Source organism: Coturnix japonica, chromosome 7, assembly GCF_054131305.1.
Source record: "Coturnix japonica strain WE chromosome 7, WE-NBRP24, whole genome shotgun sequence".
NCBI lineage: Eukaryota > Metazoa > Chordata > Aves > Galliformes > Phasianidae > Coturnix > Coturnix japonica.
The window spans coordinates 29,236,200-29,261,816 of NC_140669.1; the positions used below are offsets into that span (position 1 = coordinate 29,236,200).

The 25,617-nt window shown below is 39.4% G+C and overlaps 1 protein-coding gene across 1 annotated transcript in view; it reads left to right on the top strand.

Moving 5' to 3' along the window:
- PMS1 (PMS1 homolog 1, mismatch repair system component) overlaps positions 1–22,702 on the top strand; it is a 39,323-nt gene extending 16,621 nt beyond the window's left edge. The window contains 9 exon segments of the mRNA XM_015867848.3: positions 2,589–2,705; positions 6,512–6,634; positions 8,053–8,196; positions 9,277–10,154; positions 14,449–14,904; positions 15,456–15,586; positions 19,646–19,806; positions 22,281–22,445; positions 22,447–22,702. Of these exon segments, the coding sequence (XP_015723334.2) occupies positions 2,589–2,705; positions 6,512–6,634; positions 8,053–8,196; positions 9,277–10,154; positions 14,449–14,904; positions 15,456–15,586; positions 19,646–19,806; positions 22,281–22,445; positions 22,447–22,473 (2,202 nt within the window). The 3' untranslated portion in view covers positions 22,474–22,702.
- The last annotated feature ends 2,915 nt before the right edge of the window (positions 22,703–25,617 follow it).

Here is a 25,617-nt window from a genome sequence, read left to right on the forward strand (position 1 = left end):
TCTTCTAGGCTATGTGTAGTATAAAATAGAGATTGCTGTTTCAGGCATACATGTGTTAACATATCGCAACAAAAGATGACCATTCTCATGTTCTAGAGCTGGGTGGGGCCAAGGAAATGCATACACACACACACTCATGTTTATCTTCTGTATATGTGCAATAGATTTTCATATATGTTGGGACTTTTAAAGTAAGGCCAAGATCATGTAATCTCCTTCAATGAAGCCAAGAGGAAGGTGAGATATATTTGGCTGGTTCTAACAAACCCTAAGATGGTCTGTATGTAATAATATATCTTTGAGTAGGCTGTTTTTGCAGTGTCATCATACTGAGCAGAGTCGGATTCTTCCTTGGCTCATCCTGGACACCAGGTTTATATGACCTAGAAAAAAAAAAATACATGGGGGGTGTGTGGGTGTGTATTTTTAGCTGAACTAAAGGGTATAATCAAGGTTAAAAAATGAGGCTATAGCAGGAACCTCATGGCAACAGGCACTTATTAAAATAAATACGAGAGAGTTATCATTGTTTCTTAATGGATTGCTTTTTAAAGTTCATTAATGCGTGTGGAGAGTCTAGAAAATAATTTCCTTCGAATTAACCAGCTGTTCTTACACCGTGGCTTCATAATATGCAGTCTGGGCTAAAAAAGAGCACACAATTCATTCTAGGTGGGTTTATTAGGGGAAAAAAAAGACAAGTAAATAAGCTCTGAACTTATTAGCAGCGTCTACTTTTAGCAAGTTTGCATTTAATAAGTTCTCATGTTCCATGGCTTTTCTAAAAGCACTTCACCGCGGTGATCTTTTTACAGTCCCACGTACCAGCGTTCAGCAGGCCGGGCAGGGTAATAGCAGCCTTGCATTAATCAGCAGCTAGGATTTATATCTGTACCTGTGGCATCACACTAGGATCACCTAAAATAAACAGCGGGCTGTTTATACTGGTCACGTAACAAGTGTCTTTCTCTGTTTGTCACAAGTGTTTAATTTAAAATGTATCCAGTAAAGAAAAAATCGTTTGGCACTCTGTGTTTCCATTTTAAGTAATCGACTTTAAAATAGCAGCGGTACAGGATATGTTTTATAAGATGAGCTCTGAGGAAGAGGACAGATTCTTTCATCACTCCCAAATGTCTCTGAGGAGATGTGCAGCAGGTGTGGAGCCACGGGGCTCCATCCTCCTCCGCTGCCTGCGGAGCACTGAGCTGCAAGCACACTGCACTCTGCACCCCTTCTCCTTTGCCCCTTTGTGTGTGCCCTGTCCTCCCTGATGTAGGTTGTCTTCTGCATCTGGGGGGCTTTCAGGGGGCTGTGGGTTGGCAGGACAGCGTGCACAGTGTCGGCAGGGTGCAGAAAGTGAGTTAGATTCAGACAGGAGGGAGTTTGGAAATCAACAGTTAAGGACTGGGGGTAAGTTTGGGGGTTACCAGTCTCAAAGCCTTAAAAATGCCACCTGTCCCATAAGAAGAGGATATTGTTTTACAGGAGCGTTGCATTCTTCAGTGCAGTTCACCCTTCGAGGCCAGCGAATATCCAACAGGGCAGGTGGAATTTAATGGCTCTGTGTTGTGTTTCTTGAGATCACTGCATGTGATTTCTTTGCTCACTCACCGTGCTTTCACATAGCATCCTGTGCCAGAGTACTGTGAACTCATCTTGAATTTATTGGACACCTAGCACCTATTTAAACATCTATTTTTAAACCAGCACCGTAATGTCAGATTTAATGGGCAACTTCCTGCATTTTTTTCCTTTTATGTTTGAATGTTGCACACCAAAATAGACTCAGTCACCTAACGATGACTGAAGTAGATACAAAGCCAGTGTGAATCTAGAGGTTGCTTTGAAGCAGAAAGCCAGTTAAGCGCAGTTGTTGTTGATATCTAGTGGGAAGTAAAAGTTAAGCAGATTCAGGGTTTAATTTGTGTCTGTTCACTAGGGGTTCATGGTGGTGAAGGTGCTTCACATTAGAGAGGCAAAATTTCACTTCCCAAGGTTACATTAATACTTAATGATGTAAGAGGATTTAAGAGGAAAATTTCTTCCATGCAAGTTGCAATTCATGCAGCCTTACTGCACTGGCTAATTCTTTGTCAAAGGTATGTATCTAATAGAGCATGTATCCTGCTAACTTCAATTTCCAGTAGACAAACAGCCACTCTGCTAGAGATACTTCATTACAAACTGCTTTCCTTCCTAAAAAACAAGCTTGTAGACCTCGAGCATCCAGATGGGAGCTATGAATGGATATGTCATGTCTCAGCTTCTCCCAAAGCGGATTGAAGTACCGTATGCATTACAGTGCCCACCTTCAAATGCTGATCGTCATGCCAAAAAGATGTTGTAAAGCTCCTTAATTTTCTGATGGCTACAAGTCAAAATCAGCAACAGGACATGAAAAGCCTTGCTAAAAATTATTGTTTTGTGTGTGTTAACACTGAAAGTTGTGAATGTAAGAGGGTGAAAGTACAGAATGTTACATATACAGTATGTGTGCAGTTGCATATACATGTTCATAGACGTGACTTAAGTTCAACAAATATAAATATAATGTCAAAAATTTGACTCTGTGCCACTCGTTTCAGGCAGTTCTTTGGCAGAAGAACAGGGTGTCAGATCACAAAATGGCCTGTATGTCAGTTCTGGGAACAGCCGTTATGGGCAGTATGGTACCTTTTCAGCACCGCTGTGAAGATCCTGAGGTGAGTTTAAGCTTCCTTCTCCCAAATCAACTTACAGTCCGTCAATGAAGAGCTAAGTCTGTACTCCAAAAAGAGACTTTGAAATAGAGAATATTATCTCCAGCCTGACATCTGATGAATGCATTTGATTCTGTTACTTGCCTCTCTGTAAAATTAATCGGTTTGGTGATTGAAAATGCACTCCCAGAATCATCTCGTCAGGACTCATGTGGCGCTGATCAAATGGCAGTAAAAACAGTTGCGATGACAAATGCAGAATTGCTGATTGCTCAGAGCTGTCTAAGTTAGGATTCCTGGCCTGCAGGCAGGTTGTGCTCTGATTAATAACTAAGTAGTTATATAGCTCTTATCCTCATGGCCTTTTAGACTTATCTTCAAAATATTCCGTCAGTTTCAGTCAGGGTCACCAGAAGAGCAAAATAAACACGTGCTTAGAAGGAAAGTTTTGCAGGATTTATATTAAACCTGTATTTGAAGGCAATGCTTAACAGTTGTCACACAGCTTAAGCCCATGAGACTCTTTGCTGCTGATGAAATTGAAGGAATTGCCCATAATACTGTGCTCTGTCTAATCTTTTCACTTTTTTCTTTTCATTCTGCTTCTGTTTTTGTTGCAGACGTTCTCAGAGAGGACAGTCTTCCTTCTGCTGAGACTGCACAGTTAACTTTTGTCTGTATCCTGTAGTAGCAGATCTTGCTGTAGTTGTGTCAATGAGATGAATTACCTTCGCTGAAGTGAGAAGTACCTATTGAACACAAATAATTGTGCTGCAAGAAACTGTTTAGTCAGTCTTAAATAGTGAGTTTGTGAGAATGCTTGTGGTATATACATACCAGGAACTGAAGGGGGGAAAGGTGAAGCAGAGTTGCTTTTCATAGCTTACAAAGTTTTTCTTGTTTATGTCAGAACAAGCCAAGATGTTCTGTTCGTACCTGCCTGCTTGCTGGCTGTGCCCCATATGGCTAATGCAGGGGGCTCTGCAGGGAGGACCAGGGGGTATTTAAAAGGGACTAGCTTGAGGGAGGCACTCAGCTTCTCATGTTACCTCTTTGCTATATCGTGAGGCATCCATATTCCTTGAATAGAAGTTGGGGAACATTCCATCTCTCTCTCTGTCTCTAAATAGTGTGTAAAATGCCACGTGCATCATTTATAGGTGTGTAAGTGATCCGTGCACGTTGTGTGTGCACAGACTCACATTCAGAAGCCGTGGATATTTCTAATTTAAGCAGGCAAACAACAATGAAATGACAGAATTAAGGCTGCCTGTGTAGCCCTTGCCTCTTTATCTTGCGTGCAGGAGTTGTGATAGATATTTGGTGACAACGTGTATGCCACTTTTTCCTTTCCACGCAGTCTGTGTCTCATATAGTACACAGATGAGAGCAGCACCAGTTCTTTGCTTCCTACTTGTCCACAGTGCAGCTTCCTACTCCTTTACTACAAAGTCTACTCTGAATACGAATTCGGCGTTGCTATAACTTTTCATAAGCTGTACCTTACTAACTGCATATTTAAATGTTCTGCAATAATGATTCATGCATTTTAAAGCCTTGCCTTCTTCAAAACTTCCCTATTACCAGCACTGCATAAAACAAGAACATAGTTCAAGTTGGCTCCAAGGCACGGAAAAGTTGGGCAGTACTCACAAAGTAGGAAGAGAACCAAAGAAAATAAAGGATGGACAGTTAGTCATGTGCAAAGCATCATCTTTGCTTTTTGCATCCCCATTCTTGGAAATGGGTGGATCCGTTTTGGCTGACAAGTTTCACTCAGGGAATTTTTACAGTGCAAGGAATTCCTATGGAATTCTTAGGAATTGTCCTATATTCTGCGAGGGTGAAGTCAGGCGGGTATCCAAGCTGCTGGGAAAACGTTAAGCACTGAAGAAAGGCTTACTGTCCATTCAATACAGATGTATTTTATTATGTACATTTATTTAATATTCTCCAGTCTATGTCATTTTGCCTAAACTAATATTTATTTTTTTTTTAACATGTGATAGTTTTAGTCATTAAGATTAGTTTTAGATCTCATTACTAACTTCTAATGAGCGTACTTGATATTCCACGTCTTTAAATAGTAACAGCAGTCAGCCATTTCTTAATCTGGCAGCTTCTGAAGTGACTTATTGGGAGACTTTCAGTTTTGTTTTAATGTTGCCTGTATATAAAAATACTGTTTGAAGTGAAACACTAATACAGATGTTTGGGAACCGCAAAAGAAATTTGAAGCATAAAGAAGGAAGGTTCAGAGAGGATGTGCTAAAGCTGCAGGGTAAAATCGAGAAGTGCTGCGTGTTGTTTTTTGATAATCATCCAGCAGATATTTGACACCTCTTTAACTTGACCAGTGGTGTTTGGTTCTGTGCAACGTTGCTGACCAGAACGCTCCGGCTTTAGCACAGAATGCTTGTTACAAGGTCAGGAGGGAATAAGGGAGCACATGGGCAGATAGCTGCTGTGACGTAGGTGAGTGGGGAGGATAGGCCAAGTCCCAGGGATTTTAAGTCCCGTTTCAAATGCATGATAGCTTGGGTCTTAGTATGTGCAAGAGGTTCTGCCAACAGAAAAACCAAAGAGATCTGATTTCTGTGTTCTCTGATCCACGCTGCTACCAGAACGTTCTTGATACTTTCCCACATATCCAGAATCCAGTCTTTGCTTTGCACCAGCCCCACACTGAGCCCTTAGCTATTTGTCTGGGCCAACTGCAGTGGGGGCAGCACGTGGGGCAGTACCTGTGCTGGCTGGCACGTGTCAGTGCTGCTGGATCCTGTCTTTAGAAAAGGTATGATGGCCTTTTCTACAGAAGGGTCATTATTTCAATGCTGTCCTCTCTAGACAGCTTCCAGTTATCACAGGAATTGTGGAAATACATTATCTTTGGGATTTCTGCTTCTTTACCAGACAGAACTGATATCATTTTAAGGGCTTATAAGTTGTTTGGTGGAGACAAGGAGTGGATGAGGCAGGTAGCAAAAGTCATCGGCCTCGTTTTGTCTGGAAAAACAAAACACAAAAAAACAACAAAGCTAAAAGGGCTTAATGGAGAAGTTATAAAACCTGTATTTAATGTTAGGTACTTGAGTTGTGTGATGTGTTCCTGGTCAGGGATTCAGGTTCTTCTGGAGGCTGTGGGTTGTGGGTGCTCAGCACACCCTGAAGGCAGGTGGTGTGGATGCTAGTGGTGTAGGTAAATTTTGGTGCCCTGAATAAAGGCCTGATAAGAGGTTATTTAAAGTGTCCTGTGCGTGGAAAGAGAGCAAGTTCATGTTTTGATTTTCTACCTTAGTGTGAGCTCACTACCCCCTTCTCCAGGCTGGACAGCAGTGTGTGCTTTTAGCTTATACCGGCAGTAGTTGGTGGCCCTGCGGTCAGCAAGTCCAGGGTTAGCTGGCATTGTTTTATTGGCTCCAACCAACTTCAATCCCCAGCTGCAGACAGTAGCCTCGTGAACCTACAGTCCCGGTAGGAAATGTCTCAATTGATGAGGGGTAGTAGAGACACAAGTATCATCAGCCTCAATTTTTATTTTATTTTATTTTATTTTTTAAAGAGTTTCTATTGCTTGAATTGTAGAGTCATAAAAACACCAAGGATAGAAAAGACCTCCAAGATCATCCAGCCCAGCTGTCCACCTATCACCAGTATTTCCCAGTAAACCATTGTGGCTCTGAAGAAGCAATGCGTTTATTTGAATGGCTGGGACTCCTGTATGTTTCAGTGTAATTTACCACCTTCAAAAAATCTCCTCGACGTTCTCTTTTAAAGACCTTTGTGCTGCATTTCTTCTGTCATTACAGATAAATCTTTCTGGATTCCTTCCAAAAGCTGACTCAAGCAGCTCTTTGACAAGTCTCTCAAGTTCAGAACGGAGTTTTATTTTTATAAATGAACGTCCAGTTCATCAGAAGGACATATTAAAGGTAACACCCTGTAGTATTTTCAACCGCAGAGCTGGAGGCTATACTTAAGGCTGCTTGAAGAAAGTGAATTTCAGATAGACAAAAGACCATGGTTGTTGATTCTTTTTGACTGTTAGCCTCGCAGAATTACACCCGTGCAGTTTTTCAGTCAGGAACTCAGTGTGGTTTCCTATAAGAGATTTTTTTCTGAAATAAGAATTATAGTTTTGTCCACTTCGTACTGAGGGCTTATCAGGCTTTTACACACTTTCACTTTAAATCTGTGTATGCGTTGAATAAAAATGAAAGTGATAGTGCAGAAGCACTGGCTACAGCTAGGCATTGTGTAGGCAGAATTTGATACTCTTGGGTTTCTCACACTGCTGAACCTTGCAGCACCTCACTTGGAGCAGCACTGCTGTTCTAATCCTCGCACCTCCCAGAAAAGAAAATTCAACTTATGCTGAAGTGTACACGTACGGTTCAAAGTGGAGAAAATGAGTTCATTTTTAGTGTATAATCAGAGTTTTGTAGATGTAAGCCCTTAACTTGTGTTTGTGCTCTAAGTGACAAACAAGGCTAAGCCTGTATTATATCTCTGTGCAGTATCTGATATACTTGTTTCTTGCTGCAGTGTAAGGCTCGGTTTGGGTCCCATAACAGAGGCCGCTTGTTAACCAGAGGCTGGATGCAGTTCTGGACACTATAAGACATAGTAAAAATACTTTGCCCTTTGATTAGGGCCGTTCTTGGAATGGCAATCCTTTTATTTTGACCTGAATTCTGAAACAACCAATTAATTTTTTAGTTTTTGGTTGGGAGTTTTCAAGAGGATTAAAGAGAAAGCAATAAGAGCAAGCAGAGTTTGTGAAAAGTTGTAAATTTAGAGTTGGGTTAACAAAAGGAACAAACTAATCCTGTTCTGGGAAAAGGTCAACTCTGTGGTGCAAGTGTTACTGTCTCAAACAGACTTCAGCTGGGCTGAAAGAGACAGTAATGTAGCTGCAAGCTGTGTAAGTAGATGGTCTTTAAAAAGCAAACACAGATATAACAGATTTGGGTTGACTGAGGAAGTAAGCATTAGAAATGCAGCCCAATTTGGTCATTTCTAAGTACAGGCATATCACGTGTGTTTTTCCAAATGTGATCGATGTATTCATTCAGAAGGTCAAAGCAGTTTCCTTTTGTTTCTTGGAACTTGATCTTTTTTGTTTTGTTTTATTTTTATGTTTGTTTAGCTGTGAATACATGGGAGCAACTACTGAGTCCCCTTGTGGAGATTATTTTGTCACACATGTGTATTCAGATATCTTTTTAGCATTCCATTAATTTTGGGGAAAAAAATATGGTTATAATTTTCTAACATTACAATTTGTTTTTGTGCCTTCGTGTCTGTTTTGTTGCCTTTACTGACATCTCTGTACTGAATTAATCTGCAGTTAATCCGACAGTACTACAGCGTGCTGATGCAGAAGGACAGCACACGCTTATACCCCGTGTTCTTTATGAATATTACTGTACCCGCCTCTGCTGTGGATGTGAATGTAACACCTGATAAAACTGAAGTTCTGCTGCACTATAAGGTAAGCAATGTCTTACTCTGCTGTTGAGTTGACATTTTTTACTTATGCACAGGTAATAAGGGCTCGTGGAGCTGCCCAAATATTTGAAGGTGATCAGTGCTACTGAAGTTTTATAAGAGGATTATTCAGAACTCATTTCCCAGTTGATCTTCAGGACCATTTATGTGCTGTCACATACCTGTGTTTGTTTTCTAATAGCTTTATAGTGACCAAAGCTAAATGTAATTGTGATGTGTGTCCTTAAATAAATCTCTTTCATAGATTCTTAATGCATTAAGTAATAAATGTTCCAAACCCTGCACACGTTACGAAGGGGAAGTTGATTTCTGCTGAATGCACAGTTTGCTGTTACATGCTTACATGATGTTTATTTTTTAACATTATTTAAGTTTTGGGATATCCTGTTGATAACATCACGACCTGAAATCTAACTAAACAGTATGTGCCCGTATTTTAGAGGTTTTATATTCAAGTTCTTGCACTTGTCTATGATAATCTTGAAAATGCATTGCCTGTGAGGTACCATTAATATGAAAATTAACGTAGCGTTCTCACACCTGTTCTAGTTTAAAACTTCTGTGTTAGGAAGAGGGTTGGGGTTTTCTTGTTTCTTCTTTATTTCCATCATTTGCTGCAGAACTGTCTTGGCGGCATCTTCACAAATGTGGTTTTGCCATTTGGAGTGGGGCTGGTGCTTCTGTCTTTACTGTGAGCTTATGACACTCTATTAGGTGGGAATAGCTTTACTTGATAGGGTTTTCAGCAATCACTCCACTGTGCTCTAAAGAAAGCAGTTATTCACTTTGGTGATTTTAGTGTAAACCAGTGAAGCAAAACACCTCTCCCAAATATTTGTGGTTAAATTTATCCATTTCAGAGCCTTTTTTAGCATAAGTGAAAAATGAAATGCGCCATAATCTTTCCAGGTTTGTTTGAAAACTGTTCTGAATAACATCACTTTGCTCTGTATTCTCCATATCTGTCAGTTATGTATTTCGGTTTTCACTTAAGCTTCTTTGTGTCTTTTTTCTGGTTGTTACTTTTGTTCATATCTTTTGTTTGTTTGTTTTTTCTTCCCAGGAGTCTGTCTTATTTGCTGTTGAAAATGTGTTGAAAACTTTGTATGGGCCACTACCTGCTTCGGTCCCTGGTGAAGCTAATAAAACAGCTGTTACCTCAGAAGACGTGTTTGTTCATAAAGTAGGACAAACAGATGTGGTTGTTAATGAAAAGGAACCATCTGGAAACAATGATCTACATGCTTGTACTTCATTCCTTTCATTCAGCAGTGATGTGCAAAGTTGTCAAGCAGGAAAAAACACAGAGATCTGTTTAAACCATCAGATACTCTCTGGTGATACTGTACATAGTCGCCTAGAAGAAAAAGAGGCTTCTAAGAATGATGCCTTTCAAGAAGGCTCCTTAAGTTTCTTGTGTGAGGAGGAGCAGAATGGACAAAATACAACTGGTATTCCAAGAAAAAGTGCTCCTACAGATCCCAGGTCTAAAAAAGATGGTGGGCACCTTTTGAGCTCTGATAACGCTGAAGAAGCCTTAGTCCCTGAAGACTTACCTGAAATATCTGCTGATAGTTGGAGTATGGGAAATGCTTTTAAAAGCTCCTCAGGAGACAACCTGGAACCCGTTAAGGTTTTAATTCCTGAAGCTGGAGGAGCAGTTAATAGGCAAAGTGAGCGTAGTGATGAACAAAGCCACGATCCACAAATCCCAAATCAAAGTACCAGGAAAACAAATGTAATAGATGAAAAAACAGGACACGTAACAGCTTATGACCTAATTAATGGTCGAATAATAAGGAAATCCAAGTCTGCATTTGAACATTTCATCCAGGAATATCGTTCCAAGTTATTTTCTGAAAATCCAAGGTGTAGCATGAAGGACATCCTGTTGAAAATTGAAGAGCGATGGAAGAATTTAAATGAGGAAGACAAGCAGGAGTAAGTTTCCAGGCTTCATCTTGATTCTAAATCTAGCAGTTAGCGGTGAGCAAATGAGCCATCTGTTGTGAGCAGGAGAAAGATGATAACTTCCCAGTTATTGATGAAAAACAGACCAGAAAATTATTTTTATCATTTCAAGGTCAGTAACGGTTCTGTCAGACATGCGCTGCTGATTTGAGTTACTTGTTTGGCCACTGTGTTTGCTGTGCAGCAGTTAAGTAGGGACAGTTTCCCTGAATTGTTGTTTAGAAACAGCAGGCAAGAAATGTGCTTTGTGAATCATACAAACATCAGCTTTTTAAGGGCTTGCCTGCGTATCGTCACTCCAGAAGCGCTGTCAATGAAAACCAGCGCAGTGATGGATGAGGCACTGTATCGTTCCTCCAGAACTTTTTCCAACCAGCAGTTCTCTTTTTATTGCTTTCAAGTGAGAATTCTCTTTTAGGATCTTTAGTACTTGAACGTTTGGAAAACTCCTTTCCCCTATATTTAGTAAGTATCCCATCCCAGTCTACTGCATTATTGTATGCATAAAACTCAGTCAGATGACACAAGGAATTTCTTTCCCCCCCAACAGCTATTCCAGTGCATGTTCAGAGTTTAGTACGGTCCAAATACTAGTGGGTCCCTTGTTTCACTCTGAATCAAACCCTTTCTCAGATTATGGTCTGAATACCTCCACTTCCTATTTTCTAAACTGTTCTATCAGTGACTTTTTGAAATTCACCTGCAAGTAAGGAAAACATTTCAACCTTTTTTCATTTGGATTTTCTGGTATCTTGACTTTTTCTTTTTGGAGTGGGGTTCTGGTGGTCAGTTAGTTAAAATGTACGTGGAATCTGTATTGCTCAGTAAGGACAATTAGAATAACAGATTTTTAAGGCATTCTAAGACAGTTCAAAATGGGGAATGTTCTTTTAATTTGGTGAAATATAACACACTTTGGAGAATCATATGGAGGAGAAATTAATAGTTCTTCAGCAATTCTATGTGCTTTTTTCAATGGAGTCTCTTAAGTGTTGTGAAAACATGTTTTCTTAATGGTACAGATGTGAAGAGAGGGGACAAAGGAAGCCACCAGACAAAACTCTATTTTTCCCATCACAAAACCACGAGTTTGAGAAACGGTGTTTTGCCCACCTCTCCTTCAGCAGGAATATTGATGTAATAATTCAAGTCTGCTCCAATTATATTCATGCTTTTAATGAAACAGAACAAAAGGTTCTGCCAGCTGCTTCAGAAAATTTTCATTTGCTCTGCTTTAGCTTTTGAGATTTCATGGTTGCTTTCCTGGTACAACTGTTATGTTTAAGAGTGTGCCTACAGATTAACTTCATGTTAGTTCAGGAAGGAGACCTCTCTGGTAGTGGAATTTTTCTTACCTGTATAAGCGAATGCAGTAGATGTTAGTGTCAGTGAAAGATTTACCACTAGTTGTATCAATACTTTTCAGCTTTGGTATTTTTCCGTTTCGCTTTCAGTGTTTTAAAATTGCCCCAGAAAATAACTACTGCGAAGAGATAGGTAGTTATCTTTCCCTTCAAGGCAACAGACCCAAAGAAGTGTTGCAGGTCTGGCTGAGAGCATGCTTTTGCCTACCGGGCACTCTGGATGAATTGAGCCACCTAGAGGTAACAGCAACTGTGTATAGAACAGGGCAGCCAAAGGGCCACGCTCCTACTGAGCATGCTGTGCCTTCAGGTTCAGGCAGCCCTGCTGGCGAGGCATCTCTTCTCTGGCTCTAGACCTCTGTCCTTCTGCCATAAAGTCCATGTTTAGGTGACTATGGATGTGCTCGGCTTCAGCATCTCTTTTTGCCTCTGTGGCTTCTCTAGCAGGTCTAAATGAGTTTAAATCCCTTTTGGGAGCAGCACAACCAACAGATGTCACATAATGACACGGGATAGCCTTTTCTAAACAAGCCAGCATTTATTACTCAACCGGAATGTCAAATTTTATGGTCTTTTGGTTACAATAGAAGAGGAAAGTTTCCATGCATGTCTATGTTGGCAGCATTTCACATCCCCTTGCTTTGCAAAGCCAGGATTTAATTTCTTATACTCACTCTGCTCTTAATACAGCCTGTGTGTGTGTCTGGCCTTAATATTTCTTGCTTATCAGGCTCAGGTAGCAGTGGGAGAAATCCATCCAACTGCAGTGACAGCAGCAGCGGCAGCGTATATCCTGAAGGTCTAAGAAAGGTTCGGAGCTACACACGTTATCCTGGGGCTGACAGATTACCTTGTCAGTGCTGTGTGGTAATTCTTCATAAGTATATTTGTACCTTGGGAGAAATATCATTTAAGGTAGCACGGCCTTTGATGTCTGTTGACAGATGGGAGCGTGCGCATAGACTGTCGTTAGTGACTAGCAGTAGCTAGTTCCTATCTGGTACTTTTTTGTTGCCTGATGAATTTTTTATTCATCTCACAGCTTGTGTGAATGCATTATTTGCAGCTGCTGGGGAGTAAGTTAGCAATTAGTAATTCCAGCAAAAAAGTATTGTTTGTTAATGTGCTTTAACCTTTTCACTGTGAGGAAACTGCACCGATTACCTGGAACCAAGATGTTTTAGAAGTACTCCGTGAGAAGCTGATACAAGCATTGAAAAACTTAATTGCCTTTTCCCTTCACAAAGACAGGAAACACAGGAATGGAATGTAATGTTTACTTGAGATGGTAGTTTGAGTTGGTTGGATTTCATATTATGAAAAGGCTGAAGCTGAGAGGTATTACATTCAGAATGTGGTACCTCTTTTTTCAGCTTGTGTAAGTCAGTGCAGGTGATGATTGCTGCTCTGAAGTTACTCCTAACAGACACATTCGGACTTATTCAGTTTTGTCTACTCAGTGTACCAGTCTGAGAGACCCTGAGTTATCTTTATGTAGTTAGTTTAGGCAAAGCCCTCACAGTCAGATCTTGCAAGGTTAGAATTTCTCTGTTGGTGGCCTAAAATGAAAGCGTGTAGGACTTTCTTTGGGGTTGTTTTGGTTCTGGTTTATCCTTATCAGTACTCTTGTAGTTAAATATTATCACGTGTTACAACTGTGTCTATTCAAAACAAAGTATTAATTGATCTGGTCAATAGTATGAATGTATTCTGTATTAGAAAAAGTTCTGGTCAAGTGATTTCATTGATATATTTTAAAAGCAGCAGATGTTTTTTGTCTTAGCATTTACTCCATATTTTCTAGGACATGATTTATTGCAAGAAACTATTTAAGCTGACTTTTTTTAGTTAACTAAATATTGGTACCATATGTGAATGCTAGCACATCGTAATTAATTGCAAATGGTGACCCTTCTCTTGACCTTAATTTTCCAGCACGCATACACATAGTTGAATCAAACTGTTCCAGCAAGTAGCAATAAATAAATATGACCAGTTAAAATATTTACTCCCAATACTAATGTATGATAGCACTGCCTTCCATCGAAGGTCAGATTGGTATGAATAACCTGGCAGAATTTAGAGCATCAAATCAGGGCGAAACAAGGAGGTAGCACATTGCTCCTCTGTCATTCAGAAAAGTGAGGTTTATATATGGGAGGTGAGTACAAACCATCTATAAAACTTTAGCTATCATCTTGATGGTTACAAGCACATTAAGAATCACTGCAGGTTTTAGAGCTTTAGTACATAGCAGTGACTTAACTATAAAGACAGCGTTTAGAGTCACTTTGTGAAATATCTCTAAGTTTGTTATTTAGAATTCTGTGATGATCATATCTACTGTGGATTTGCATGCTTTTTATTCAGGTGGTTGAAGTTAGGCTATTTCAAGTCAGTGTTCTTTACCTTAAATAGAGCCTGAGGCTTATGAAATTATTTAACCTCCAAACTGCTAGTTAAATGCTTGGGCTCCACTTAAAATTTGCAGAGCTCTGGAAGCTCAAGTGGCCTTTTGAGTAGGGTTGGATGTGCCTGTGGCAAAACTTCTGAAACTATATGTCTCAATGCAAATGTGACTTAAATGCAGTCTTTGGGACTGAGGTCCAAGACAATCTGCACTAGCTCCTTGTATAATGAAGTTGATGCATCTCCCTTCAAATATTCAGATTTCCCTGGCTGTCACAATGAAGGAAAGTTTTGAACTCATCATCTTCTCTGGGTAGAGGCGCAGGGCAAGATTTCCAATCTCCTTCCCAACCCAGTCACAGTGGAAAATGTATTGATATGGCTGCTCAAGTGAACCATGGGAGTAGATGCCTTGCCTTTTGGTTTTGTGTGTAAGGAGTTGGAGTCTATGATTGCTTGTTTGGTTCAAATAATTTCATTTCATTTTTAAGGTATGAAATAAAAGCTGCTAGAGACCTGGAGCGGTACAACAGAGAGGCTAGCAAAGCCATGCATCAAGAACCACGCAAACCCATAAAGGAGAAAGAAAGACAGAAGGCCAGGCTGAAGACTTCTCTACCCAACCAGCAGAAGCTTGACAAAATGTTGCATGCTCAAGTTGATAAGAAACCGAAGTGTTATCAGCCTGTGAAAGTTGTTACAGTGCCTTTTTCTCTGAGTGCCTGTAGACCTCAGTTTCCAAGGCACGAGAAGAGCAATTCAGATAAACATGAGCTTTGCCTAATCCGTCGGCAGAGTTTTCCCGATATTTGGATATTTGCTACTGAAAAAAAGCTAATGTTGCTGAATCCATATAGACTGGAAGAAGCCCTGCTGCATAAAAGACTTCTGAGGAACCATAAGCTTCCAGTAGAGAAACTGGACAAGCCGGTTGTGTTATCAGACAGGTAGAGTACGAGTGAGGAAGATTGTACATGATTTTCATTATTTGTAGTGATTTAGAGTAGGCTGGTGAGGCCTTGTTTATGAATTCTGTGACTGTTTTAATCTGTAAGTGTACAAAACATAAAAATATGCTCTTACAGATAAATGAAAGAACAAATAAGGAGCCAGTCTGGTCATTTTCCAGTAGAAATAAGTATGACTTTTGAAATGTTTGGAAATGTAGTGAAGACAAATGTCTGCTCCCTGAGGGGTGAAGTAAGTGCTCCACATTTTCACAGCTTCCCTCTAGCTAACTTTCCCCATGGATTATGGAATGGCTGACGTAGTTAATACTATTTGACTAAACTTGGTCATTCTGTATGATATGTAAATAGTTGCTGTTCTTTACTTCCTCTTTTTAAAGACTTGTTTTTTTTCAAAATGCTTTTCAAAATCATAATTTCTCGATATCTGATACGTTTAATGTATTTTTCTGAGCTGTTTTAATTGTAAAATTAAGGATAGTTTTTAACCTTTTGGGTGTTGGTTTGTGCGGTGTTGTTTCTTTTCCCAGTCTTCTTGGTGAACCTCACTATATGGATGCTCTTCACAAAATGCAGAAGGATAACCAGACATTAAGTGGATGGAGCTATTTGTCAGATCCAAGGCTTGTAGCAAACGGCTTCCAGATAAAAGTGATACAAGGTAGGATGGCTTGAACATCTTTTAGTCTTATTGAAGCTTTTTTTCTTCTGATTCTATGCTTTAAATGTTATTATAAAGTTGTTATTCTGCATTTCATTGAAATGAAAGCACCGAGATGCTGGTTTCCTAAACATTAAGGTTATGTTACTTGGCTAGAAGTGTATTCATCTAGATACAATAGTGACTAATGGAAACTGATGACAGCAAACATGAATAAAAAAGGAAGTGCGTGTAGCTGGTGGTTTGCAGGGCTTCATTCATAACAAGATTGTAGCACTGTGCCCAAAGGGGCCAGTAAAGAGAGGGTCAGAGGATTATCATCAGCTCTTTTGTTAGAGGTTGGTCTCCACTCTGAGATTCTTTCAGGTTAGCAGTAAAAACTAATTGCTTATAGATTTATTTTTTTTTTCCTGAAGAATCATTTACAGCGATGCTGTTGGAATTCCAGAGGCAACTCACCCAGGATCAGTTCTGAGCAGCAGGATTTCTCTAGCAGAATTCCAAGAAAAGCAAACGTCTTTGGGGCAGTACCTAGCTGTGACAGCTCATCGCTATAAGAGCTGTTAGAAATGCTATAGCTTCATGTGTTACAGATCCCCACATATGTACGGTGATGACAGATCTGCTCAAACATATGGGATCTTTTAAGAGTGGGTACAGAAAAGGGATGTACAGTAACTCCTTCTGACAGAGGCTGGCTCTTTGGGAAGAACAGAGCCTAAGCTGTTTTCTTTTCTGAACCACGTACTGCACAAACAAGGATGCTTCCTTCTCAGTGGCTAAGTCTTGTGATAAATAGCAAGAGCTGTCCAGAAGTGTTCGTGAAAGCAATTAGATTGAATCATTATGGCAATTGAGTACTTGTGGTAAGAGACAGCTCTTAAGAAACTGTCAGTCAAGCAAGTAAGAAACCGAGCAGGTCTACAACTTGTCTCTAGGCAAATATGGGACGAAGGGATTGGAGGCCTTTCTGCTCATGTACCTTCGTATTTTTTTCTGTCCTTCTAAACTGGATGTGAATAAATTTGTTGTTAACATTTAGAAGGCTGCTTTTAGGTAACAGCAGAAGAGAGCTGCTGAGCACTCTTGTGGAACTGGAAAAGGCAATCTAATTTAAAAGTAGTTTGCTTAGTACAGGAGTGAAATTGTATGATATAACATTATAGGACTCGGCATAGTTACCAGGAATTAATAATCATTTTCCTATGTCCCTAATTGTATAAAATTAAGAGAATGAAGTCTTATGAGGGTCCTTGTTTTTGTTTAGTTTGCAATTTAATGAAAATACAAGCAGTGCTCTGTTGGCTTTATGTGCTCTATACAGGTTGAGGAACTGTTTAATCAAGGACTCAATGTGTACTATATAACCAGCCCATCTGAGGAATGGAAATCTAATTCAGTTCTCAGTCACGGTTTTAATTTTAACTTTTATTTGAATGAAACATTAATCACATTTGAGGCTTGTCCATCATATTTATAAGCTTCTGCTAATGATGTTATGGCAGTTGCAGCCTCTGGTATAGCGTGTTATTGCAGTTGAAGGTAGAAATGCCAACAAAAAATGGAATTTCATCCAGCCTTTTTTTCCAACCGGCCTATGGATTTTTACTTAATACTTCATCAGTTCCTCTTCTTTTTCTTCCTTTCCTTATTATTTTCCCTTTCTTTATTCATGAGTCCAGCCTTTGGATAGTGATTTCTACAAGAGTGCAGTAGTTTCAGACCATGTTTGGCTATGGTTTCTTTTAAGGCCACGTCTGTCCTTGGGATGTTCTCTTGCTGTGAAATGAGAATGTAGTTTACCTTTGGTCTGAGTGACTGCAACCAAAGCTGTTCTAAGTGTTCTAGACATTGGATATGCCATGCTGTTTAGTAGACCAATATTTTTGTCTCTTGTTGATGTTGATTGCTCAGCAGTCTGAAGAGTTTTTAATTAGGTTTTTCTCTGGATAGCTGAGAGTGAAAAACATGTTGTGAAATAACTCAGAAAAAGTTTCTTGCCGTTAATGTCACTTGGGCAAAAATAATGGTTTCTTTGTAGAACATGCCAATTGTGATCCTCTGAGGTGGTGACGCTGAGCTCCAGTCCTCCTTCCACCACCCTCCCACCCACTCAGTGTTCTGGCCTCGTTGGGACTTCAAGTGATGCTGCCTTTTGGGAGTGTGCTCTTATTGCTTTTACTTCTGGGTTCCTCCTGGCATTTGTTTGCTGTATATAGCTTGCAGTGATCCCTATATACAGAGAACCATTTCAGGAAGTAAGATGAGTTTCTTTCCATCCAGTTCTTATTGTATTTATGGTATACAGACCTTCACAACAAATCTGCTTCCTCTGTGAAAACTTAAGATGGGTGGAAATGAACTGAGAATTGCCACTATGTCTTAGCCTTATTTTAGTCTATCTGCCTTGAGCTATGGCAACGTTTTAGAGTCGAGCTGTTATCGTAATAGAATACCTGAGCTACATGTATACAAAGACTGTGTTTAGAAGGTTTCAAAGCGCAGTAACAGACAAACTACCTGCCTTCTTTGGTAATACAAGCTGCTGCCTGTAGACAACCCGGGGAAAATCATGCTGCCACTTCACTGCAGTCTGATCTTGATAAAAGTTTGTAAGCTTCATAGTCTTACAGTGTCACCTAATCTAGGTGGCAGCTGGAAGAGAACAGATTTTCCTGGCCATCGAGAAGGAATTATCCAAAGGTGATTGTGAATGTTTTGTTTGGACAGACAAAGGGGAATTTTTTAGCAATGAGAAATCCATGTCTTTAGTCAGTTAAAAACTAGTTTATTTGTTCATTGAAATATTTTCCTTGGAAGTTGTAAAGCATTTCACAGAAATCACCATGGAAACTGCTTGAAGACTGCTGCTCGAGTACTCAAAAATATTAACGTATATTTTGTCAAAAATTTACAAGTATATTGAGGTTTGGACATCTGCTTATGTCATCAAATGTTGCCAATATATGAATTCCTGCAAAGACTTGCAGATAAATATATGTTAGTCAGCATGCAGCACGTTACTCCTCAGCCCAAAGAGTGTAAGCAGAAAAGGAGAAATAGAAGTACCAAAGAAAGAGACTTCAGAGTTTGTATTATGTGTTCTTATGGTGTGCTCTTAAGTCCTATTTGACTTAGAAATAAATGGACAGTGTTGTGAAATGTTGGTTTCAGCTGGTTCTGATTCCAGTCATGGATAACGGTCTAATTGCAGTAGCTGATACATTGTCTTAACTTATATTCTATGTATATTCCTAAAATCTTTGAGATAGTTCTTAGTACTAGCTTGTGTCTTTATTAGGAGTACAAATGATCCCTTATCACAGCTCCTTAGTTGCATCCAGTTTGTAGCAGTCTGGTTGTTTCTTCCTTTTTTTATTTCACTGAGGCATTCATGACTCAGGCTGAATGTACGTAATTTTCCCACCATACTCCAAAACAAAGGGAGGATTTATTCTCATTTTAATTAGTAGCGGTGTCACGTGTGTGAATGAAGTCTGTCATCGAGCCTTGAGATATACAGGCTTCAGATCCTTCTCTGTGTTGCTGGGAGAAATTGCTCCTTTTTGTTTTGGTAGAAGTTGAATTTGTTATGATTGATGGGAGTTGAATTGTACAAGTGTTGTAACCAATTATGTAGAAAATACATACATTGTTTTAATTAATTTCAAATGAAGTTGTATTTTATTACAGTCTTTTAATTTAATGTATGTTTTAATCAAAACTGCAGAAGCTTTAATTAAAGGCTATGCTCAAGGCTGGAAATGCTGTAAAAGGTTTTAAGCATTTCAACAGCACCAGCTAGGATATGATTTAAATTGAATTGGTAGGCTTGTGATGTCAGTATGCACAGACCATCATTTTGAAACCTTGAACAAAGAAATACTTCTCAAAGGAGGAGTGAAAAAGGTTTCCTAACTGTATTGAATTGATTCTGCTAATCTGTTAAGGGATTTTAGGTCTGTTTGACTTACTCCTAATTGCTCCAAAATAGAAATCAAAGCAGTGTGTCACTTGCTGTTTTTTTGTTGGTTTTTTGTTTGTTTGTTTGTTTTTCAGGTTCTTCAGCTACAGAAAGCCATATGGAAATAGAAGGAATGGCCAATTGTCTGTCATATTATGGTGTTTCTGACTTGAAAGAAATTCTCAATGCAATCGTTAATAGAAATGCAAAGGAAGTATATGAATGTAGGCCTCTCAAAGTGATAAACTACTTGGAGGTAAGACCTGACAAATTACATGTAAAGATAGGCTGGCTAAGCTTATAGCAAATAATAAAATCTTGAAGCTTGAGATTCTTGTTTCAGTTTTCCATTCTAATTAATGTAGTTCTAGTCTGAACAGAAGTTACTTTTGAAAAGGAGAATGCCAGATAGTCACTGAGGTGTGTGGGCTCTGCATTGCTTACCAAAATGCTTCCATCAGATATGCCACAAAACAGTCATCCAATGTCATCTAATACATGCTGAGAGTTCGTGCTCGCAGGATTGTTCTGCATATGCAGTTTTCAGACTGGAACATCATTTCTTCTTGTTAGAATACAATAAAGTCATAAAATTGCTTCCAAGCTCTGCAATGCAGTTGAGCCTAGAACAGTAATAAAGCTTTTATTCCCTCCTCAATAGGTCTGTAAAGAAATTATTAAAAGATTTAAGCTATTAGTTCATGAGAAGTAGGCATTAATGGATACTTAATTCTTCAAAGAGATGCATGTCTTGAAAAGCAGAAAGTGCACCATTTCCACTTGACGAAGAAAAATTCCTATGATTCATTTCAAGAGGGGATAAGACACAAAGGGAATCTTTTTAGCCAAAAAAGCAAGCTGTCACTGGAATTGAAACATTGAAGTGAAAAAATGAAGTCTCACATGTAGCAAAACCCATATGCTTCTGCAAACGCTTGCATTTAGTTAGCATCAATAACTGCTGAAGTTAAGGGAAGCACATGCTGACAACTGACCGTCTCAGAGGTCCGCTTTACTCATGTAGTGACTAAGTTTTGCAGGAAACCATGTGTTCTTCACCAGCAGCCAGCATTATTCACTAGCAGCCAGAGAAACAGTACTTAAGTAGAAGAATCTTTAAGCTGTTTTCTTTCAGATGTTGTTATGCAACAGTTGGAACCAGCATTACTTTTTTTTTTTTAATGTTTGATATGCAGGAGATAAAATTGTCTGCCTGGAGACAGTAATAGGCCTGAATTTTCAGAGACAGCTAATTAATACGGTACTGGTCAAAGCTGGAATAACTAAAAGAAGTTTTCCAGCAGTTCTTACCTTATTTCTAGATGGTTCACTAATGCCATCTTAAGGCACAGCTCTTCAGATATCTGTTCAAAAGAATACCCAAGTATATGCTTAGCTTGTTTTTACGCAAGCTCTTGCCTATGTGTTATTTGGAACTAGGGTACATAGTGAGTCCTAGACATTTAGATGGAATCCGTGCTTAACCTTTTGAACATTAATTATACAAATCTTTGGCTGCCGTTTGGGGTCAGTAAATTTACAGCTGCCTTTGCAGCAGGTGAACTATAGTCATGTGCTCTTAAAGAAAGAGTCAGTTCAATGTTAGGACAGGAGTGTAACCTGGTTTGGAGGTGGAAGCTTTAAGTTCTCTATTTACCAATAAGTGTCTGTCAGGTGGATTGGGTAGAGTTGGTTTGTGTGAATGCTAATGTTTAAAAGGAGAGTGTGTGCGTGTTTAAAGGTAAAGGTGTTTATCTAGAGACTATCAGAGCATTATTAACAGCAATGGTTGATCTTGTGAGGAACAGTTCAAAAGAATGTTTAGCAGTAACAGTAGCTGGAAAATGCATATTCACTGGGAAGTACATGGCTTGCATTTGTGAAAATGATTGATTTTTCCAATAAGCACTGGATTTTTATATATATTTTTTTACTGTCATTTCATGTTCCAGAATGCAGTTTCTGTCCTAAGTTGGAATAATCAGTATATCTTCTTATTTGGCTATCATTTGGCAAACCCAGAAGCACAAATAGAGAAATGCTCAAAGAAAAAGCCTTTCTAAGTAGAGAATGGTCCACGCTGTTCGTTTTTCCATTTGGCTGGGGGGGATCTGCTGAAAAGATTCACATTAAAAAAATGATAAATGTTGGTTTCATGCCTTGTAAAGGCACGAAGGCCTAAGATAACAGAAGGAAACAGAAATTACTATTGATAGTACTGATTCTTTGAGAGTGTTTGCTAGTACTGCAGCATTCAGAGGTCACTTTTGATTTCTAGTACTGTGAGATGACAGTATTTGTATATACTTATCATAGCATTGACCTAACATTTCATTATAGAATTTTAATACTTTTTTTAGCTATTTCTTAAGCTTAGACCAGTTCATAATTTTGTGGTGTGGAATATGTCTTGTGAACTAGTAAGTCTCTTCAAGCAATACTGTCACCAACAGAAACTGAGCTATTCAGAAACACAGGGACCCTAACAGAAAAAGTGCAAACATAACCAGTACACTGTGTGTGACTGACATAGAAGAGCCTAAAATGACCAGTATGATACGTTTAGAATTTAATGTGTGTTTCTGGGATTCAGAGTATATAACTGTAAAAGAAAAGAGTGACTTTTCAACAGTGAGTGCTTAATTCATGTGTTCTCATAGCCCCAGGTTAACATGTTACAAAGCAGGACCTTAAAACTACTTGGTTTTGTTTTGTTTTTCCTTTCCACAGGGAGAAGCAGTACGTTTAGCTCGGCAGCTGCCCTTGCATTTGTCAAAAGAAGATGTAGAAAACACAATTTACAGGATGAAGCAACAGCTTGGAAGGGAAAATAAAGGCTGTGTTCACGGTCGTCCTTTTTTTCATCACTTAACAGATATTCCAGAAGTTAACAAGCCATAACTCCAAGGAAATTATTCAGTAAATGGAACATTTTGTTTGGGATTAAATTTCTCTTGCTTAATTTTGATAGTTATTCTGTAACTTCTGTATGTTTTGTGTAAAGTTTTTATATATTTTTGTTATCTAAGTTCTCTCTTTTTTTTTTTTTTTTTTTTTTGAGTTCACTTGCTGCTTGAGAAATGGAAATAAATTAATATTGTAGAGAAAAGCTCCACTATTTTTTAGAAGAATTTATTAAAGAAATGTTCTCAGTTGGTTTGATGCTTTTCTTATTGCTGATTTTAGCCAAAAACATCAGAAATTAGAAAATGTTGGTATGTCAAACTGTTTTAGACATGGTCATAAGCTGCTCTCAAAAGAGCGTGGCAAAATTTGATTGCACTGTGACAAGATGGATGAATTACTACAGGAAGCTGGGGAGTGGTAAGTATTTAAATGTGGCCCTTCCATATATACTTGTTACTGCCACATATTCATGTTGTTGGATTTTGTGAGTACTGAAGTCCTAGAGTTTAATTTCTGAAAAGCTTCTTTATTAACTTTGCAAGTAACTCCAATGATTTCTAACCTTCATGTGCAAAGATGTGATTCTTAGAAGCTCAGTACATTATTAAAACTTAAGATTAACAAAGATGGACTAATTAGTTAAAAGATGAATGGATCAAAGTCATGAGAGTACAGGTTAGCACTGAAATTAGATGTCAACATGCGTGTGATAGTGCAGTGCTATACATAAACCGTTTGCCATTTGGAAGCACTCAGTCCTCAGTCAAGAAGAGCATGGCATAATTAGGGAGAAATCTGCTTTATGAAGAGCTGCTGCTGGCGGTAAACATTTTTATTCTATTTTTACCATAATGTAGTGTTTATTCGTACATTTTGATCAGTAGTTGTAAGGGTAACTGTAGATGACAGCCTGAACCTCTGATTAACCATCTAAGGCAAAGGAGGAGTCAGCTGTGAGAGCACAGGTGAAGGTAATTCAGCTGTGCTCCCCAGAGGGGTGAAGCTTGGCTCCACCTCTCCTAGATCCCACTTTAAGGCTGACCACCACTAAGGTAGCGTCTCTTTATGGAGATTGTTCCTTTGTGAAGTTTTTGTGGTGAGCTTCAATGCTGGCAAGCATCCATCTTGACCAAAAGCCTCAGCAATGGTGAGTCTTTGCTTAGATACCATCTGACTATTTATTCTCTTATTACAACTATACTCTCGTATTATTCAAACTGTGCAGTAGGTGACTTCTGTCTATTTACTAGATTATGCCTTCAGTGCAGCACAGTGTCTCTGGAAGCCTATGTTTAAAAGGTTCTAAAAAGATCACTTGTGTATATCCCTAATTGTTTTGTCACAGCACACTTTTTACTGTGAATGTATGGGAATTAACCTAGCTTTGCATTGTTTCTGTGTCTGCTAGGTAAGTGGTGAAAGGTTGCTGAGAAGCCAGAATCTGAGCTGGTTTGTGGACAAGAATATCAGAGTAGAAGCTCAGGAAATGCTTAGTGTGAAAATGTGCATTATTGATTTATTGCTCTGTATCAAAAAATGTTGAACTAAGGAAGGATGCTTTGTAAAGTAGTATTTATTACCTCTTCAGTTACGTGGAAGGATGGTGCATCAGCTAGGTAAATTGCAGCAGCAAACAAGGAACTCCCTCCCTGTTGCTATCTTTGTAAGATTATGAGTGCAAGAAATACATGGGTTCCTCTTGCTGTTCCTTACTCTTCTTATGCACCTGACATAGGTCAGATTGAGAACAGCTGGGATATTAGGAGATGAGAGCCTTCAGGAGTAGTAGTTGAGTGTAAAGTGGGAAGGAGTGTTGTTTTTCCCTCAAGCAAGTTTGATATCTGCTGTCATGCTGAGTGAGTCTTAAGACATAGCCACAAATATCATGGGTATGAGAGGCTCACGGAATGCATGGGTTTGATGTGCTTCACTGAAAAGGGGAGCATGCATCTGAAGCCTGGGTTATTAAGCAGTTACCATTTGGGTGATCAACCTTTACATTATGTTTCTCAGCTGTGAAAGATCTTAACATGTTTGACTTTAACCCATCAGAGGCCTAACAGTGCACTACATAACTGGTTATATTCACAGTGGGCAAGAAGGGGGGGAGGGAGGTCAGCAACATAGGGACTCATGGAGAACACAGCAGGGACTAAGGGAGGGTACAAGCAGGATATCTTAATTTGTAATGAGAATGTGACTGGAAAACTAGGCACACATTGGCTGTAAGTGCCACTCACTGCAGAAGATGTGAATTTTCAGACTGAAAGTAGGTGTATGGAGGCACAGGAATGAGATGTGACTCTTGGCTCTGAGGGGAAAACAGGATCCCCATGTGGCAGTGGGTACAGAAGGTTATAGTTTATTTTTATTCTCGTTTGGATACGAAGTGTTAAGAGTTGAAAGAGTAGCCGTGAGAAATGCTAAAGTCAGTCTGGAGAATGGATCACCAAGTGAAGTCTGCTAGAAATTAAATGAATACAAGTACTGATTTTAATTAGTTGCGAAGACTAATACATAGTATGTGTGTTAATAAGTGCTACATATGTATATTAATCTCAATTTGCACACATTCATGGAGTTTAACAGTTGTTAATTTAAAGGTACCCAGGTGGAGGTGGGTGGTAGATTGATACGGTCAGCATCTGCACAAGTGCTGAGCTGGGCTCCGTTAACATGGCAGCAAACGAGCAGCAGGCGTTTCTGTGGGGCAGGTGTTCTAGGCTGAGCTCCAGGGCTTCCCTCCTGCCTTCCTGACCAGGCTGGTTGCTCTCTGCTCCGAAGGTGCCTCGACATATTTCCCTGAGGTAGGTGAATATACAGTTTGTTGTTCTTTTAGCCTTTGTGAGGTGCTGAGGTTGGGTGCTGGCAGTGAGTGCTGCGGGATGGTGCTGCAGGGACAAGGTTGTACGTCACCTCAGCAATGGCGGCTGTGGCACTGAGAGTTAAAGCTGAGCTGCTTTGATGCTGTGCTGGTGGGAACTGGGTGATGGTTTTAGATGGTTTAAGAGAAGCCAGGTAGTGTTTTTGCTGTGGTAGTTCTTGCATTGGGCGGTCTATCAGCTTTGGTCCTTGTTTGGAGTCTCTCTCCATGGGTGATGTGGCTGGCCCATGTGGGTCTCCTCAGAGCGCCAAGCATGTCGGCGCAGCAGCCCTGAAC